Below are 20,818 nucleotides of genomic sequence, written 5' to 3'. Positions count from 1 at the left end.
ATAAAAATTAAAAGGCTGCCTCATGCTTTTTGCCCTCTATCTTGTTTGCACAACCAATTTCTTATCTGTTGTACAGGAGGAAGCAAAAATCCAAAGAGAAAAAAGGAACTGTTATGCTGAATGAAGTAAACATGGATCAAAGGGTCATATACCTTTTAAAATTGGTATGTGGAAGTGGTTTTTTTTCCTTGTAAAATGAAAACTTTTCTAAAATCTGCCAAAATAACAATACAAGGAACAACTTAGCTTTCCACATCACAATCAGATCCATGCTGGAAGATAGCTATCATTTTGTCAGACACAGAACAGGACTTAAAGTTACTAAATGCAGAGTGAACTAAAGCAATACTGGGATATTGTGACTAAAACTATAGGCTAAGATTTTTACACAGACATACTATGAAGGCTTTTAATAGGAGACTGACTTTAAGCAATAAAGAGATGCTTAGGCTTGCAGAGACCAACTAATTTTTACAGGTAACTCATTCTGACAGGATGAGCAGGTGAGGATGCTGAAAACAATGGGTATGTGAGGGCACAGATCTGTATTTCAGGCAAGCTTGGGTTTTATTTGACAATGCTGAGGGTAGAGGATGTCTCATGGAAAAAAAGAAACAAGCAGCTCCTGAGGAATTTTACTAAACTCCATTACTTTAACAGTGTTTACTGTGTAAAATTATATCATCTTTTAATTGGTATTGTGTATATTTTCTGACCACACTTACTTTATATATAAGTAATGTTTTTAACTATACCTTATAACATGACAGAATTACACAACATGGAAAAATAACAGCAATGCAACATATAATGAAGCAGATACTAAAATGCAATTCCAGAAGCTGATTCTTCCCTATCTTACAGATGAGCAAGTCTAACTAGATAACAGAGGGGGCAAGCAAATTTAGGCAAGAATCTTTATTAGTGAGAACAATATGCTAGCTGGAGAAAAAAGCTTGACCTTTATTTTCTAAAGGGAGTTTGTAGGGCTGGCAGTCAGAGCTCTTCTCCTTGACAAAAAAAATTAGCTGACACCTATGTGAAAAGACCTAATAATGGTATTTTTAGACTCTGACAGAACTGGCCAGTGACATTATTGTATCACTGCCCATTACTCTATCATTACCAAGTCTCACCTCGTCAGAGATGTGGTCACAGTGCTCGATTAACCTGTGTCGCAGCGGATGTTTGTTGATGTCTGCCAGAGTTTCTGGCTCTCTGTGTTCTCCAAGTATGAAATAAACGGTTTCCTGCAGCAGCACATCTGAAGTCACTTGACGAACAATACGATGCAACAGTGCAGTTGATGTGAGGATTCCCATCTCTGACCTGAACAAAAAATTTCAGGTCAGATTCATAGTTTTCAGCTGGATAAAAAAAAAAACATCAGCTTGATTCATACTCTGTCCTGTAGGATGCTACTCACGTCTGCATCAGCTGGGGTTCCATAACATCAATGAAAAATCGTTCCCGCACCGCTTTTGCCATAGCAACAGCAGCAGTCTGAAACAAAAGTACAAAATGGTATGTCTCCAACTCAAAAGCTAAGAAACAACTGGAACTACTCATTTGCTGAATATGTTTGTATCATCTGTAAACATTTCAAACCTTTTGTGCCTCTTTGATGAGTTGATCACAGTAGTCAAACCATGAAAGAAAAGAAATCAACGCTCTTTTCCCTGGAAAAGCAGATGCATCTTCTTTGTGGCTGTAGGAATCCAAACTAGAGAATGCAGGGAAAAAGACTTATTTAGTCTACAAGTAATTGAAGAATCTTAGACTTTATTCATACCAAACTTAACAGAAAAATTAATCATCTACTCGCAATGAAGTGAACATTAAAACAGCTTTTCTGCTGGTTGCTACTAATCTGGCAGGTTTTCAGTGGCATGCTAAAGGATACAGAGTATGTACAGCAGATCATCTCTGGTTAAGTATTTCTTGAGTCAGAAGGGAAAACTGATCGTTGTACTCTGTTCTGTTCTCCCAGGAAACAGACCACAGAAACTGAATCAATAACTCCTGTAGTCAGAGAACCGTAAAATGAAGGGAATTGTTCTTCTCTACTCTGTAAGCAACCTCAATCAAGTCCACCAAAACCACTCAGTTTGTACATGAACTAGATTGTATCTTTCAGAAAAACACATGTACCTCAATTTAAAGGTTCCACAGAACAACATATTCACCACTTCCTTCGCTATAGCAGTCCAATAATTATTTACCCACTGTTCAAAGTTGTGGGTTTTCAAACTCCAATCACCAGAAATGTTGGTAGCTATTTTGCATATACCTACTTTTTGTCTCAGTACTAACACGACTAAGCACGAGCGATTCACAATACTGAAGGCAGAGTGGGGAAGTGAAATGTCTTGAGACCCTAACATGCAAGCAGTGAGGATAACAGGCATGTACATTTGGCTTCCTACTGATGAGTAACTCTTTCCTTCTTCTTTTTACCGCAAAAATGTTGCGACAGTAGCCTGTTATCAAAGAAACCCTTCCTGCCCCTTGCAGCAGCTGACAGATTTCACTGTGTAGAGCAAGAAGATTAGGTTTCCTAAATCCTTAACCTCTGAACAAGAGAATAATTTGTACCTGATACTGCAGCTACACCACTACAAATTGCTGACATAATCCAGTGGAAAACCTGTCCCCTGAGGAATCTCTGCAAGGGACTGGCAGGAAACCTGGCCCCATGTCAGAAGCCAGGTGCACACTGGACACCCAGAGTTATCCCACTACGCTACAGGAGGGATCCCAGCTCTGCTCTTGAGACTTTAGCATGGGAGTGTGAATATTATTTTATACATCTCATCTATCTATAGGAAATTAGTTTCAGGGAGGGGTGTAAAGTCACCTTGGGTATTAAATACAAAAATAAAATTCTTACCCCCAGTTAATTGCCTCCACTGTTTCAATGTCTAAGGGATCCAGTGACTGAGGCAGGGCTTTGTAGAGGGTGGCCAGCCTGTCTGTCAACAATTCACATAAACAAGTGCTTTGAGTCAGGCACTTGGCAGCTGCTGGTTCTGGCAAACTCACCAAAAGCATGAGGCCTTCACAGGCCTTCACTGCTATCCGGCCGTCCTGGCAGAAGGGCATGGAAGAATTAATCAGAGGGTGAATGAAGCTCACTTGAAATCAAGAAGCAAACATCTCCCAAATAAAACCTCTCCATTCCCCCACAGTCAGTGAATGCATTTATTTTTGCTGCCTTTCCAGTGCTCTTGGATGGTACAAAGTAAAGAATCTCACCTGAATCCATGTCAAATACTAAGACTGCAACTTCAACCTCCAGGTTGCAGGTCAGTGTAAGACCAGGATATCAGACAATGCAAGCTATCATTCAGCCATAACAAGGCACAACAGTAGATTCCTTTTTCTGCCCTCAACACTGCTGTAACAATTACAGGCTTACCCAACCCTCCCCTAAGTTTTCTGAAAGAATCTGGGTGTGGATTCGAGGATGGTAAAACATACAGTAGTTGTTTTTAAAAGAAATGCCTTTACAAAACCCTGTGGGTTTGGTTAAGTGTGTACAACGAAATAGTTCTTAAAATACTCTCTTGTGGTATATTTAACCTGTGCAGCTTGTCCTACGCAGCTGGTCTGTGAAACATGCGGCATCCTATACAAATTGCTCAAAACCCACCTGTGTTACCATCAACAAACTTAATACTGATTTTCTACAACAATATATTTACTTTAATCTGAATTAGCAAAGAAAATTGCCTGCAAAAAAAAGCCTTGGTTTACTCTTTGTAGTTAAAATACAGTGTGTACACACATGTATGTTCAACTCCCCCTGCCCACTTCACACAGCACCCAAACTATTTCATTTCAGCACATTAAACAGGATAAAGAGAAACAACTCACGGGACTTTTAGTGAGGTTTAGTAGAGAATTCACTAAATTATAGTCTTGATTTGGACAAACAGTGGAGGCCTCAGGTGATGACGTGACATTTAGCTCATCCAGACTGAAAGAGAGATCATCGGCCTGTTGCAGGTGGTCATCTTCCTTCTCCATCTGCTCCGCTCCAGCAGCGGTCGGTGCTTCTTGGGGCTGAGCAGGCTGTCCTGTGTCTGTAGGCAAAGACTCTTGGCCTTTCAGCATGTCTTCTGTGATGACACTTGCTGATCCTTTGGAAGCCATTCCTTTTAACTTACTCTGCAAAGCATTTTGTTGGAATTACATGGTTGAAATTACTGCACATCCTGAAGCAGGAATTTAAGCCAATTTTTGACATCAAGAATTGCAGTAGTTCTCTACAAGGCCGGTATGGGAATCATGTAGAATGCAATGGGTTGCAGCAGTGTAGGAGCTTTTTAACTCAGAATGCTTTTTTACCTGCTTAAATTTCTCCTGAGCCCTGCACCATTTTATTTCAAGGTTGAATATGCCATTTATAAAGAGACAGCATCTTTTTCTCTCCCCCACAGAAAGCACATATTCACCCGATTTGCCCACTAGTTGATATAAGTTTTTGAACTACTTTATGAGTGCACTTTTAGACCATAGAATACATTATAAAACATTCCCTTCAGGGCTTCAAATTCATCTAATGCCTGAAACACTGTTTCCAGTTGAAGTAAGACAATTAAACTCATTAACTTCTTGAGATCTTATCTTCAACAAGAAAGGGAAAAAAGTCTTTCATGCTACCAGAGTACTCTCAAGTTGCATTTCTCATGAAGAAAAAGTTGGAGTAGATTGAATGGACAGAAGACACTGGAAGTTAGTAACGGGCACCGCATACTACAACAGATCACAGAGAACATTCTCAGAAGCTATGCAGCATCTCTTCTTAGTCTGAAAGAAAGCAACCCATTTGTCTTCCCATAAATCCGTCTCCAGCACATAAAAAGACATATAAATTTGTGCTCTGTGATACCACAAAGAAACTCACAGCAAGGCAAGATTTCAGTGTTCTTCTGGCATAAGCATAGGTGAATAATACTTTATTAGAACCATAAATTAGACTTCAGCACAAGACATTTTTTCAAGTGAGTAGGGTAGTGAGATTATAAATCCAAATGGCTTCCCTCCTCGATGATAACAGCAAAATTATTACAAGTATATCTCAGGCATTAATAATTTAAACCAGTAACCACTTGGGGTTAATGGCGTTTAGTGCATACAAACCAGCAGGGACTAGCTACATGCCAGTCTCAGGCAGCGATCTAGAGAAGGGCTGTGAATGCTTCCTTGATTGATGTGCATTCTTTGTGGAGAATTTGTACTGAATGTTGTGATACACTCGTATAACCAATTCCCTGGAGAGGCAACCCAGTGGTAAAAGCAGCACACTGCAGGCTATAAAGTAAGTATGATTTCTGACAACAGTAAAATATTACTCTTTCAACATATGGGGTTTTTTTACAGTGTAAAATACAGAAGGCTGCAAAGCAACCAAAATGTGTCTGTCTGAACCATGCCTGCCTATGTCTGTATCTTCTACAGCCCTCCGGTATCCTCCCATATATTTTATCAATACACAGGAACATGTGAATCACAGCAATGAGCTTGGCATATAAAGCAGATCTAAAGGCTGGAACTGTATTTTAATCCTGGACTACACACTGCTGCTGGCACTATTCAAGTAGCAGGCAGGATTACAAAAGAGAAAAGCTACTATACTCAAAAAATATATAGTATTTTGTACAATACTGATTTTATCTTATACCAGCTTACTATCTTTGCACTCTCATTTGAAAGGCCACAGTTTGTTTAGCTGAGGTATGAGAAGACCTAACATACATAAATGCCCCATGAAACCTGTCCATATCTCACTACTCTTCTATTGGCAGGTGACACAAAGCAGTCTGTACACTGAACGACACACAGGCAGAGTCTTTGCGTGTATGTAAGCTTCCTATTGTGTAATCATGCAATTCTGCAGCTTAGCTGCTCACCTGCCTCCTGTAAAGATGCAAAACAGGATCCTGAATGACCTAATAGAAAAGGTTACATAAAACACACATTCAATGCTTTCTACTGAATTCAGTGTCAACAATACAAAAATAGATTTTATATTTTCATATGTAACTAGCAGTTTCATGATCTATGTTGGCTAATGCCATGTCTAAGTTCAGATTGATTTAAAAAGAATTCTGTGAAAAAGAAAATCAAGTATCACAGCTAATAAGAATCTCTAATTAAATCATGGTGAGCAATATAAAGCTGGTAATTTGTTGTAATGAAAATAGAAGTGAATGATGAAGCTATCGTTCATTTTATAAAATGAAGGCACAACTTTTAATGGACGCTGTATTGGAACTTGTTCAAGATCTCAAGAGCAGAAATCAAAACTTCAAAAATCAAGTGTGCCTTTGCACAGAACAATCAGTTCCAAGGGCATGGGATGAGATGGGGCAACTAAGGAATAAATAAATAAGGAAAAACATGATGCAACAAGTTTAGCATAAAATGAATGAGATGGAGGTGAATAGTTGAATATCCCTAAGTGTTCTCTTTCTCTCTAGGTAAGGAAAAGTCAGTTTAAAGAAAAGAATAAATTAAGGCCAAAATAAAATTAGTATATGGAGTTTCGAGGTTTAGAAAAAGTAGAACACAGTTCTTCCAGTTCTTATTTCCCCAACAAACTATTTCTGCTTCTTGTACAACTACAGTGCCTACAACAACAACCAGGGTGGTATTTAATTAAGGTAAAAATAAACTCAAGATGGACTCTTCACTACAAACTTATAATTGATATTCATACACTCAGTGGAAAATAATGATATCTTTGCAGTTTAACAGTCTCTGTTGTTACAGATCTTGCTTGTGGAAGGCTTGTAAAATATTCCTGGAGGACACTCCATCTGCATCTTCTCACCTCTGTATTACATGTTTAATAGATACTGTGTCATCATAGGACACATCAAAGTGGGAGCAGGAAGCATCCCTAAATGGGCTTTTATACACTAGACCTTTATATGTTCCTAAATGGAAACAGAAAGTCAGTCTAGAAATTCTCTCTCCTCCCACTCTGATTTCATCAATGCCACATGTTAAGTTCGAAAAGGGAGTAAAGATATTTGGCTTTCTTACAGACAGAAAATAATGTCATATTGTAGATTGTAAACTGGCACTGCAGCTAGACCATATGTGCCACTATCAAATAAGGGCCCAATCCTGCAGAACACTTAGCAACTTGTGAGGTTTCAATGCCCTGTGCCATCTGTCCCTTAGTCTTCACTGGGCTGAAGACAAAGCAATGTAAGAAATCCCTATTCTAAAGGCACTTGCACTCCAAAAGTTAAGGACCTCTGGCCTGCATATTTGTGAGCCCTGAATGAAATTCTAGGAAAAATAACCACACATATCAAGAAGAAGAAAAACAAACTTCTAATATCAAAGGAAAAATTAAAAAAAAAAAAAAAATCACAAAGTGAATGAATGTACGAAGCACAAAGTGATACCTCTGTATTCTCTATGTTCACAGAATCCCAGAATCCCAGGCTGGTTTGGGTTGGAAGGGACCTCAAAGCCCTTCTCGTTCCAGCCCCTGCCATGTGCAGGGAAACCCTCCACTAGATGTTTTGTCAGTGACACAGTAAATACACCTGGGAAGTTTTCATTTACTTACCTCAAGGAAGAAGTTAACCAGGTATGGATCCTGTTTCAGCTTTGCACATACTATACAGAGAAACTGAATTTCTTCATTTTCTGTTGGTGTTGCCAGAACTTCACCACACAGTCGGATTAATTTCTGTCACACAAAGAAAAGCAAACAATTAAGACAGGGAGTAAGTCAGAGCTTTTTCTACACTGCATTCTTTTTCAATAGACATACTACAATGATGTATGATTATTGACTTGAACATTTGTTCTAGATTTAGATTACCAGGATCAAGATTTCTTTATTATTTATGACTTGCATTGCAGAGGCAGTCAAGGCTCTAATCATCAATACATTAAAACTGGTACTGCACTGGAGCAGCAACTCCCTTGACAATGGAAGTATTAAAGATACCATTAGCTAGAGCAGAGTAAGAGAAATGTGTCATACACAATGCAGTTCACTGAAATTTGAACAGTACCTGCACTGGCCTATGCACATTTATGTGGGGCAGAAGAGGCTGCCGTATTCTTCCAAGAAGTTTTGTATAAAAAGCCAGAACTTGCTGTTTCATTCCTGGGGGACACTGAAACAAAAACAGATGAACAATATAAAAATATAACAAATGTGGAGAGAAACACAAAATTAGTCACTCAAAATGGCTCATTAAGCAGTAATGATTTACTCAAAAGTATTTAAAAAAATCATCTGTTGACACATCACTTTTATTGATATTAATAGGGATCAAGAAGAGTGCTGCATCTTATTACTGTTTTCTTTTTCAAATTATTCATCCTTTCAGCTAATTGCCCTAGCAGAGATTTTTACAAATCTTTTCAGGAAATATTCCCTATCAATACAGTAAGGGGAGGAAATTAACCCTGAACTAGCATGTACAGGTCATCTGACTGTGCCAAAAATCCAGGAATTCAGTCAGTCAGTACATATAAATATATAAACTACAAAAGGTTTTTTAAATTCATGAGCAATTGACCTTACACAGATAAGATGTTTATAAATGCACAAACATTCCAGGAGAAGAGAAAGCTGCTGTTTTCCCTGAGATTCAGCAGGATGCAAAGCACAAATACCTACAGAACCAGCCCCATGTTGTATTGTCCCTCATGCACTCCGTCACATGAAAGTACTTTCTTATCCCCATGAGATCTGATTGCTTATGGACCTTCATGCACCTTTGTTTCTCCCTAAATCCCCCGATTCTGACATGTTCTACCATGCTAATAAATGCTGACATTCCACAGGTTAATTATAACCCACAGTATGCCCCTTATCTGGTTCACTGCACAGGTGAAGTGAGCGCGGGTGGCAACAGCCAGGAACTACAATTGTCTTAGTTCTCCTTCCAAAGTAATTATCCCTATTATTACGAATCCCTAATTATCACTGAATTTTCAAAGAATCAATTGAAAAGAATGGCCAAATGTGTACCATCAGGGTGCCTCTACAATAATGTAGTAAGTGACTGCTGTACAGGGATATTATTCTTTCTGCAACAGATCCCTGCAACATCTTGCAAGCACTGAATTGTGTGTTTACCTCAGATGTATCAACTCACAAGTGGCAAAGCATAAAGACAGGCTGTACAAGCATTGCTTGTACAGACGTATTTGCCTGAGTGCAAAATGACTTCTCTCAACTCTTAAAAAACATACTACTAATTACCCCCTTCACATATGTCTCCATCTCATCTTGGTTTCTTGACAGATTTTATAGATTACTGAACGAGCTATGTTTCTGAGGAAGTATTTTTAATATGTCAGGTAATTCAGCCTGATTGCAAGACAGATGGTATAGTAACAGGAATTGCAGAGCTCTGGTCCTTCCGGAGCAAGGAACATCCCAGCCTCTGACAGCCAGCACCCTGCGTTGTCTGTATATGTCAAACCGAGCAGATTAAGAACTCATGATGCCACGTTAAAGGCCAATTGTGAATGAAACCATGGAGAGCTCCATTCAGCCTTGGAACAGCACACACCATGCTTTCCTAACTGCATCTGTACCCAGACAAAAAAGGCTCTTGCACAAGGGCTGCCAAGTTAATTTGCCCCGTGATCGACCCAGCCCCATCCATTTCAGCCTGTAAGTCTGACAGGAAAGATATCAACAAGAATGCTGCATGACCATGAAGTGCTAACTACACTTGTGCCACAAACCAGACTTGAGAAGAACAAGACAACATTGCCAAGGGCTGCACTCATACCAAAGACTCAGATCTGAAAGCTGTCTGAGGATCAGCTCCAATTAACGCTTTCTGACATAGAAGTCCTCTTGAGCAGTAACTCATCACTCTCATAAAAATTAAACAAAATTTGCATTTAATAAAGCACTTTTCACCCAAGAATCTCCCAACATTTACAAAGGACAGAGAAGGATAATGTCTTGTAGAAGCCAGAAAAATTCTAGGCTTGAACAAAGAGGTCTTTTCTACTTCGAGCTTCACAGCCAATATTATCAGTGAGGAATAACAGATCTCAGTGCTCTGCCTGATTCAGCATCTCACTGGTTGTCTCACTTCAATCACACTTGCAAAAGACTGTTCTCTGCAGTATGTCTGTAACATAAGCAAACAGCTATTTGCTAGAGTTCAGTGTCCCACACTACCACCTACTGTAGAACTTCAGTCCCTATTACAATTAGCAGCTCACACAAAAGATAATCTGCTCTGCTGAGAAGTACATACATCAGCCTTTCCTAGTGTGTAGAGTGTCTCCAAAATCTTGTGATGTAGCAGATATTCCATGCATGGTCCTGTTTCACCTGATTCCCTCTCATTTTCTTCTTGAACTAGAATATCCAACATCTGCTCCAGGTGAGAAGGAATGTTGGTATCAGTCACAGGAGCTTTGTCATCTAAATAGAAGAGATGCAGTTAAGAATGATTAAAATATGGTTCTCACTTTTCTGTTAGTTCAGTTCCAAACTCAAGATTTAAAAACTTGATCACTCATTTAAAGAATCTTATACGTAGTATATTTTAGCATGGATTAAATGGAATTTTCAGTACCAACCAGATATGGAAATGTAAACTGGAATATGCACCAGGCACTTCTCTAACCTTGCAATGGGGAAAAGGCAAAATGCCAAATTTCACAACATGCTTTAACTGCACAGTCAAAAAGGAAATCTTTTACAGCTGGAAACCAAGCTTAGGAAGAGAAAGGCTCAACTCCCCATCTCTTGTCTTAGTAGCTTCCTATTTGACTCTTCACATAATATTCTGAAATCTATAAACAGCCTCTAACAATGGCTTAATTTGCAGATGACCAGTTCCTTTCCAAACCTGTTAACTAAATAAAGCTTTTTTTCTAATGATAAAAAGAAAGCCCAAACTCTATGCTGTTTACTCTCCAGAAGCTTTTAGATTCGTCTTTTCCACTCTGTATTAAGACAGCATTCTATCAAACTTCATGGAGGAAAAGGTAAGATTGATTTCATCATACTGAAGTCATAAAACTGTCATGGATTTATGCCACTGGCAGTGGGAGCTGGAATGAACACATTGTAGCCCATGTCCACACATGGAGAATTTTCCACGTTATTTTTTTCTGCCAAATTCTACTTGAACAAATATGCCACCAGGGAAATGGTTGCTACTTCTTATGCAACTGTCTAAAAATAACTGTCACGTTATTTGTTGCAAATGGCAACAGGATCACCAAGGAAAACTGCCATATCAGAATGATTTTGGTCTCTACAACCTTCAGTTAAGCCTAGCGTTTTGCTTGAGTTTCCTAGGCATAACTCTGCTCCCCCTGCAGAGGACGTAAGTGTGGAAACCTGTTTTTCACAAGACTTTTTAAAGTCTAGGAGTGAGGTCAGCTTTTATTTGGCATCACATAATCTCAGGTATCAGTTTTCCCCTACCACCCTGCCATTTCTACCTTAGGAAACATCACATAGCGTTCCAAAAGATGGGTATTTAGAATCAAGGGTCAAGTTTCAGCTTGTAAGAATAAATATTGATATAAACAAGATCACCGGTCCCAGACACAGACACAGATCCTATAGCTACTCTAGCAGAAATGCAGAGCTAACAACCTTTCGGAAAGCAAGGTAATCTGCACGTTTGAAACACAACAGCTTAACAACCAGGGTCACAAATTAAAAATTTAAATGTTGCACATCTGTTGTAGATAATCAGGAAAAGGTTTAAGAAAAAGCAACTATAGCCACATTTCATCAGAATACCCATTTTTTAGAAGAGCAGAGTAAGATCTGGGTAAGTTTTAACAAAATGTGTTCTAAATCTGCTCACAAATTCACTCTTTGGAGCTATGTTTTCCAAATACATTTCATGGAGACAAGACACTAAAGACCTAATACCTAATGCTGAGCACACAGAACTCAGATATGCCTGGTAAAATCTATGATAACAAAATTACTTTTGTTCAAATCTTGGGGGGAGGAGGAATAAATCCCTGTTCGAAACCCATGAAAAGGTTAACAGCAGGGATGACATTTATGTAGTTGTCTGTTTAAACTAAACAGAATATGTGAATACAGAAATTGGATCAGACGTGAAAAGGTACAGTTCTCCCCAAGGTACACAGGAAAGCCTTCCCTTGATTGGTTTTCACGCCTACTTCTTAAGGGATGAGTATTTTTAATTACTAATTATTATTGTTGGTACGTTAGTAGAAGATATGACTCACTTTAGTTTCTTAATCTAGGAAGAATAGGTAATTTTAGTTTTCAGAATAAAGAGACAAACCCAGAACGCTTCCTTCTTTTACCTGATGTCTCTATGTAGTAATGAGTGATTGCTTTCCAGTGGTAAACGAAATCTTCTTGTAACGGAAGGGAAGGTGCGAGCTATGAGAAAAAACAAAGAAACAAAAACCAGTTAGGAATGGAATAAACATATTTCCTCAGAGATTAAATTGAGTTTTCTCTTATCTTGGAAGCAAACTGCTGCAGAGGAGTGCTACAGTTCCACTCTGTGCTCTTTTATGTCTAACAAGGACTACATACGTTATTCCAGGCTCGAGTCCAATGACACACTGCGTAGCTTGTGAACATCAGCGATAATCTCTCTGATGTCTCTAAAACCAGACAATCCATTTGAAGCAACAAAAGCAATTGCTCGTACAGCAAAGTAACACTAGAAATGTAGGTTTGGATTGTTTAGATCTCAGAGTTTCATCTTGTAGGAAAAAAAAAGTCAGGTTCTTTTTCATCAGCTCTTGATACCATCTTCCCTTTCTGTATGCTTTGTTCTCCCTTCCATCTCTGCTCCCTTAAAAAGAGGGATTAGCTGCTTCACACCATTTTTGCCATGCTTTTTTTTCTCCTGTTAACCACAACTTTTAAAGGACTTTTGTTTCTTTTTTGTTTGTTTTCACACATTAGGCCTATCACCAGAACATGCTGGTTGGGGTTTTTTTGTCTGTGTTGGGGTCCTTATGTGTTTGTTTTTTTAAAAAAAAAACAAATGTATTTCTTATTTCATTTCTGAAAGAAAAATGAAGTTTTTCTTCTTTTCTGGAGGAATTTGGGATGGCTGATTGGGCACGAGTGGCATCAGGAATAACAGGCTGCAAGAACAAAAGGCAGCCTTCCACCCAGTCATCATCAGCACTGCTCCTTCCTCACCCAGCTTGAGAACTGGGTGCCCTGAAGCCTATCACACCACAGACATCAACTGAAAAAAAACCAGAACCACCAAGATCATTTTACCACTCAGCTCTCCAAAGTGGGAACTGAGGCAAACAGTGATTTTTGTGATCACAAAACAATGTTCAGAGCCGGTAAAAGTCAGGAATCCTATAGGGACACCCACACCCCCCAACTCAACAGCTCATGTGAAGGTCTGTTGTTACCGAGGTGTAATCCTACTTGCTGGAGGCTTTTGTAAAAAAAAAAAAATTAAAAATAATTAAATAAATGAAATCCTTGGAAGTTTTTCACATCAGTTTTTTCTTTTCCTTGAATTTAATGACATTTAAATTTATCTTGGTAAAGACATAAAGCCGAAAGAAAATGAACAGCGTGCCCTGCTGCGATAAGAAAGGGGAATGGTAATTGTTAACGACCCCGCACACACAGGACTTTGATATGCAAGACTTTAAAAAAAGTAGTGGTGCTTGGTAACTATCTACGTCTGCATCCTGTGTGGAATGTGCCCTTGGGAATGGCAACTAGGAAATCCAGCTCGCACTGCTTTTCCATTCCCTGACAGCCTGCAAACTCCTTAAGCCTTCCACATTTCCATGGCTGGGCACTTCAGCACACCAGCGACCAAGTAAATATCAGGATGCTACATGCCAGGCAAAACCAGTTCATTTGTCTATGAAGTTTATTAGGTTATTGAAACTCAGAAGGATAACTGAACAAACTAATGACTGAGCACATGATATTCTGTATCACGATTTGCATGCCACACAATGCTGTAGATGTGTATTTCAAGTAACATAATGATCATTTTGCATCTTTCTGTAATAAAACCATACTGAACACTCAGCTCTGGCCAATGAATGGCACAGCGACCACCTTTGAGGAATATGAGGCCTCTTGGACCACTCTATTTCCCAAGTGACACATGATAGATAACATTAAAGATTTATCCTTGACTGATGTGATTTTCCTCTCCGCTTCTTCTAGCCTCATCTGCCTCAAGATGAATTCAGTGCCCCTCAGCAGTGCCAGGAAAAGGATTTTCACTTCTCAGCACCGTCAATAATTTATCCACGGCAAGAGAGAACTGTGGATACAGACAGAGACTCCAGAGACTCCTCTCAGAAGTGAAGAGGTAATTGAGGGACAGGTCCTGCCCTTTTTTAATTAAAATACTGAGTGATTTCAGAGTCTCCTCTGATCAAGGACTGCAAAGCAGAGATACCGTTGTATATTCCCAATAAGTTTGCAATCAACCTTGCCACCAACTGGACTGGGTGATACAGAGCTGGGGCAGCTTCGCCTGCATTGGGCTACCAGACTCAGCAACTCCTAACAATATAGAAAAATTGTATTCAGATAGCCCCAACCCCAAATTCTTATTCCCACCACAGATGGAGAAACTAAAAAATCTGCTTCTTACAGCACAACTATTCCAGGGAATATTTAACAGAGATGTAACTCCAGCAATGCTATGTATTATTCTAAGAGAAGTGTTTTACTGCCAAAAAAAAAATTAAGAAAACCCACCCCAACCACCTTAACTTAGTTATTCAAACACTAATCCAGCTAAAGACCAAGACTAGGTTAATACACAAACAAAACCCTGCACTGGAAAACATTAGGAAGGTGTAAGCTCCCAAACACTCAGCTGACATGCTTTAACCCTACTAGGACAGGTAATTCTAGGACAAAGTTGCAAGTTCTATTTTAAGATGAATTATTAGCTACCAGCTGAGATGAAATGCATGTCACAGTTGCCAGTGTAGGTAATCACTCTTTTGTAAAAATACACCTACTTGTGTAAAGATTCTGAAGCATGACAGAATTCATTGTGAAGGCCATTAATTCCTGCTACTTGCTGAAGGAATTGCCTTAAAAGTATGGTTATTTCTCACAGTTGTAGTAATTAACTTTGATGTGGTTACATATCTTCTGAATAATTTTGAGCTTTGATTCTTAATCTCTAAATTACTTTCTCCTTTGTGAAAAACAAAACACCAAAACCCAACACCTTAAAGATTGCAGTGTGGATGTTGGTACAACAAATAGCTCAAACTCAGTGAACACTACTAAAACTCAACCCATCTGAGCAGACATTGATCAGCTCTTCCATCTGGTCCCCAACTCCAGCAGTGGAGCTTTCAGGGAGGGAAGGAGTGCTCTCATTTAGGAGCTAAACTTGCCACATGCTGCCTTATCATTCTGGTGAGAATATGTTACTAATATCAAACTCTGCTCCCTCCAAGAAAAGCACTGCTCTCAGGAGAGCTACAGATCTTTGACCAGAACTATAGTCTGCTCATTATAAAATATGTCCAAAATACAATTCCACCTAGCTTTCCAAAGTATATAGAATTTGTGTTTAGGCAGGAAAAAAATAACATCAAGAATAAAGAAACCTTGAAATACTGAGTATTTAAAAGCAATTTCTTTGTGCCTGTAAAAAGCATTGTCATATTTTTCACGTGTGCTTTTCAGAAATACAATTCAATCCTGAGAAGAATGGAAAGGATGGGAGTTGGTGATATCCCTCTGTATGTTTTGGACAAGCTCACAAAGTAAAAAATCCCCACTGTATAAAAGAATAACAGGTACTGTCTGGTCAGATGCCAGAGGGGAAAAAGAAAACCAATCAAAAAGCAGAAACTGGGTCAAAGAGAAACAAAGGCTAAGTGCATGCTCACTCCCCTGACTCAAACAAGGAAAACTACAGTTGTCACTCCATGTTTTTCTTCATCTTACTACTTCACTAAGTGTGAATGTTTGCCCTGAGGGGAAATCTGATAAAGAACTAATGCTTGAAGGTTTACTTTATTTCTCCAGTTTATGAATACACAGAGATTATAACGGTCACTCCTTTCATATGTAAAAATAAGATTGCATACGTTTGTAAGCAAGGCATTAAATTTTGTCATCATTTTGTTAATAGTACCATGATGATAAAACTATCAGCAACGTGAGGCCACTACATCAAATAAAGTGGGTTCAAGAAAAATAAAGCAGTACCTGTAGCAAGTGACTTGATTTCTTTCAAAGCTCAGTTTTATGTCAAAACATCAACAGAAATGCAGCTACTTAAAAGCACTTTAAGGTACCAGTGGAAGGGATACAGTAGAATAATAGGTTGGTAGAGAGGGGTCCCAAACCTGTGCAGCAGACACCAAAATCTAAATTCATTCCCAGATACCAAGAGAGTGATACAAAAGCCAACTGCTAAATTCAAAACAACCAAAATCATGTTTTTCCTGCTCAAGGTACACAGCTCAAAAACATCCTTTTGAGATGACAATTAAGATGAAACATCTCCTGAAAGATGAACAAAAATCCCTTGAACACGGAGTGACCGCTTTACAGACAAGCTATTTTGTCTAGGGGAAGATGAATGAAGAGCAAAAGATAAGGTCTAACTCGCTGCTTTGTTTGTGAACACTGTTTTGTATGTTGCTGAGAATGCAGTGCCCCTGGAATACCTTGGGATGAAAGTATATATAAAAATGCATAGCAAAGAAAACATCTTGGGGACAAGCCATACATGAAGTGTCACAGATCCATTAATATTAACCCCATAAAGCAAAATCATTTCTAGTCTGCCCTGAAGTAAGGTAATGGAACAAAGACTGTGGTCCCTCCACCATTCTCACCAACCCACACAGCTCAATTTAAGGTTGCTTTGTTGGGATGATACTACAGTGGTGCTTGCCCATCTGGATGCTGCAGAGAAAGAAATCCAGAATAGGCAAAAATATCTAAAATACTGGCAGGGCTTCCATATGAAAAGAAGTGGCAAAAATCAGGATTCAGTGGTAATGAAAATCAGGAATAGGATTTCACACACTTGGACAATTTAGGCAGAAAAGACGGAAAGTTTTAGCTAATCAAGGAAAGAAAAAGTCGTAATAAAAAGGAACTGATCCCTTATGTTTGCGTCACCACAGTCCTGCCACGAAGGCAGTCAACTAAAGAGCAGTACAGTCACAACAAGTGAAAGGCAAATACTCCTATGAGAGACTGTCAACCTTTGGAACTCCCAGTCACAGTTCACAGAGATGACATATTGAGGGTAAGATAACAACTATTATCGAGTAACACAGGGACTCTTACTATTTAAGTGCATCTCTCCAAAGTCTGCAGGTCCATAGGCCCCGAGGCAGGACAGAGCTTTAAGTGATGTGCAGGAGAAAGGACAATGGAACAGGGCTACAGAACGATCCTGATTAAAGTAGTCCTACCAATAAAAGCTAAGCCTAGACACTACCAATAAAAGCTAAACCTAGGCACTTCACCTGTATTTAAGTGTCCAGCTTTGCTAAAAACTGTTCAGCCACCACTGAATTCCTCTGGGAGGTAGGCACCCAACACACCTGAGAGTTTCTATCTTAAGTTACCAGTTCTGTTGCTGAGACTTGGGGCTGAAACAGAATCCACTTGAGGCTGCACGAGCAGTAATAACAGCAAGTAAAAATGAAGCTTTAAATTCTCTAACTGCTGAAAACAGCAGGCAGGCATCAAGGTGGACTTGTCTAAAGTTTAGGATTTACCCTGTTTTCAGAGTAGCAAAGCTAAGCAGCCCACATACATTATTTAAATAGAGAACGGAACAATTATCTAATCACACAGCCCCCAAACTAGTTAAAAATTCTTATTTCTCAGTTTTCAATTACTAGGTTAAACTTCCTAGATAAAGTAAGATACATTCTTAATATCCTCTTGCTTTTGTGACTCCATGTTTCACCCCTGGTGTGTGGTGGTGCTTGGTATTTGTCACAACCTTGTAAATGCAATTCAACACAGTATTATCAGAAGGCCACACGGTGCTGTTAGGAGGGTGAGGCAATTTGAAAAGGGACACCAGAATTGCACAAGGACATATAGCACGTTGTTTGACAGCAGTTACTTGAAAGAGGATGTTGTCAACCTAGCTGTGGGCTTTGTTTATTTTTTAATTAAAAAAAGGTTGTCTAGTTCCTATGATCTCTACTTTCCCCTTTTCCATTCCACTCATTCATTTTTCCTATTCTTTAATGGATCGTAAAAACAGTTCTTTTTAATTTTTGAACAGCATAAATAATGTAAGCATTCTTCTGCTAATTACTTCTATTAGATACCTTGAAGCAGTAGGCCTGAAAATATAACTTTTCCTGCATTACTATATCACTCAGTTATCCATTCTTACTCAAAATGTGGCACAGCTCACCATAACAAGATCTCTTTAGTCAGGCAGCCACTAATTTCTGTTTCTCCTCCAATGAAATCTATTGAAGGCACTCATATGTGGTCATAGAGAGTATTCAAGTAAGCCATTTCATCACTGTTTAAGACATTTCTTTCCAATTGCCACTCTACCACTAAAAGAACCAACTAGGAACCAGCAATTAATTAACACATGCTTAACTTCAGAACCTGAATAGTCCTGCTAAAGACTGCAGAACTAGAGGTGCACATGAAGCCAGGCATATACGAAGTATTTGCAGTATCCAGGCATACATGTACATGAACGCACAAAGGGTGCGCTGCACATAAGGCAGGATTTGGCCTGAAGGCTCTTTTTTCAACCATTTGAACCATTTTCCTTCAACCCTTTCCACGTTCACTCCCAGCAGTACTTTGTTACCAGCTTTCAGCACTTAGCCAAAGATGCACCTCCTCAAACTCGCTCTCTCAGGTGTCTTGGCTTCCTGAGAAAGGCCCTGAAAGGCATTACCACCACAACTCTACCTCTTCAAAAAAACCAGACAACAAATAAATCGCATAGATGGTAAAAGAGTCTCAATGAGCAGAAACAGCAGCATCAGGCCCTGCTGCTTTCCTCTCCCCAGCACAGCCGTGCGAGTCTCCATGATGAGACCTAGCGGCTCGCACACAGCCCCAGGGCCCCGCGGCTTCTCCTTCCGCGCGGAAGCCAGGGATGGAAACATCGGGCTGGAAGAGACAACATCACACAAAGGCACCGGACACGGCGATTGTTGTCCTCTGGTTGCGACAAGAAGAAAATCCTGAGGACTTTCCCCAATTCACCTCCTTTCTCATTTGTTTCGCAGAAAGCAGCCAGCACGGCCGGGCGGGCAAGGGCTGCCCACAAGCCCGGCACGGGGTACCGAGGCCTAAGGGGAAGGCACGTTAGCAGCGCTGACAGCCCGGGGGCTGCTCCCGCTGGCCGGGGGGGGGCTGTACTGGGGGCGCCCGGGCCCGCCGCGGTGCCCCGGGTAGCAGCCACTACCCCCTCTGCCGGCATCCCGCCAGCCCCGGCCGGCTGCGGCCCGCGCTGGAGCAATTCTCTCCCTTCCTGGGCACGGCGCGGGGCCTGCCGCTGGCCGGGGCCCGCCCGGGCAAAGCGGCCTCCGCCTGCCTGCCCCGCGGCAGGGGCGAGCTGGGATCGGCAGGGCCGCGGCTGCCGGCGGATATGCCGGCTCGACAGGGCCCTTCGCCGCCTGCCCTATCCCGGCGGCAGGCCCCGTGGGAGGCGGGGAGGCGGCGGGGAAGGGGCGCCGCGCTGAGGGAGAGGGCCGAGCCCCCCCTCCCCCGCTCCGCGCCGCTCCTCCCCGCAGGGCCCGCTAGGCCCAGCTTGCATCCCCGGCGCTGCGTGGCCGGGCCAGCCGGCGGCCTTACCGCCTCCACGGCGTGCTGCAGGATGGAGGTTAACTTGGAGAACATCCTGTCCCGCGACTGGAGCAGCCGCTGCCGGGAGGACCGCGAGAGCTCCTCGATCCGCCGCCGCCGCTCCAGGGTGAGGGCTGCATGCGGGGGCTTGGCCGCGACGATCGGGCGGGCGGGCGGCCGCCGGCTCTGCCTCTCGCTCCCCGGCGGACACCGTGGCACTGACACCGCCGGGCTGCGGCGTATACTGCCGAGGCTCCGGGTGTCCGCCCCGACGCGGCCTGCAGGGGCCGCCACCGCCCGCACGCAGCCCGCCGCGCCGCGGGGAGCCCGGCCGGGCAGCCCGGCCTTATCCCGACCCGGCCTGACCCACTCCGCCCTTCGCGGCTCGGCTTGGGGCAGCCGGAAGCGCCGTCTTCCCGCCCGGGCGGGGACGCAGCTGGCCGGGGCTCTGCTGTTGTCGATCGAACCAGGCCGCTCGCTCCGGGCCCGCCCGAGGCAGCGACAGTGCGGCGGCCCCCTGGGCTGCGGGTAGTATGGGACACAGCCCGGGGGGAGCGGGCAAGGAGCTCTGGGTTGCTCCGAGCCAGGCCCCCGCCTCTGCAGCAACTCCCGGGCGGGGAGATGAGGGGAAAGGAACGCCCGCCAGCACCGTCTCCGTGCCCACAGGCCTGCCGTCAGGCACTGACACAGGTCTCGGGGTTTACACTTGCCGATCAAGAGGGCTGGGAAACAGCCGCCAGCGCCTGCCAGCGTGGCACAGATGAGGAGCAGCCCTGGCGTGGGTGGCCAGCAGCCCGGCTTGCTGTCTGCTGGGACAGTTGAGATCTGTGAGGGGCTGTGAGGCCCTCAGGGGAGCACTGAAATGCCCAGCTCTCTACAAAGCACCGTAGGGCCCATAAGCTTGGAAAGCCAGTGACATCTTGTTGCTTGGTGAGAGGCCAGTGGGGTTGGTGGCATGGTCTGACTGCGGGGCTTGCAGTGTGCCGCAGTGTGAGAGGGCTTGTGGCAGTGCACCTATGC

The 20,818-nt window shown here is 41.9% G+C and overlaps 1 protein-coding gene across 1 annotated transcript in view; it reads right to left on the bottom strand.

The window, feature by feature from the left end:
* The window catches only part of FHIP2A (FHF complex subunit HOOK interacting protein 2A), a gene marked incomplete at its 5' end in the record, with an annotated part of 30,929 nt that extends 11,077 nt beyond the window's left edge, over positions 1-19,852 (bottom strand). The window contains 10 exons of the mRNA XM_084264489.1: positions 1,137-1,329; positions 1,427-1,503; positions 1,609-1,723; positions 2,891-3,087; positions 3,877-4,170; positions 7,592-7,714; positions 8,046-8,150; positions 10,266-10,435; positions 12,319-12,397; positions 19,808-19,852. Of these exons, the coding sequence (XP_084120615.1) occupies positions 1,137-1,329; positions 1,427-1,503; positions 1,609-1,723; positions 2,891-3,087; positions 3,877-4,170; positions 7,592-7,714; positions 8,046-8,150; positions 10,266-10,435; positions 12,319-12,397; positions 19,808-19,852 (1,398 nt within the window). The remainder of the gene's footprint in view (positions 1-1,136; positions 1,330-1,426; positions 1,504-1,608; positions 1,724-2,890; positions 3,088-3,876; positions 4,171-7,591; positions 7,715-8,045; positions 8,151-10,265; positions 10,436-12,318; positions 12,398-19,807) is intronic.
* Positions 19,853-20,818: the final 966 nt, after the last annotated feature.

This window comes from Gallinula chloropus (genome assembly GCF_964237585.1).
Source record: "Gallinula chloropus genome assembly, chromosome: 5".
NCBI lineage: Eukaryota > Metazoa > Chordata > Aves > Gruiformes > Rallidae > Gallinula > Gallinula chloropus.
This window is presented reverse-complemented; position numbering and strand designations above follow the sequence as displayed.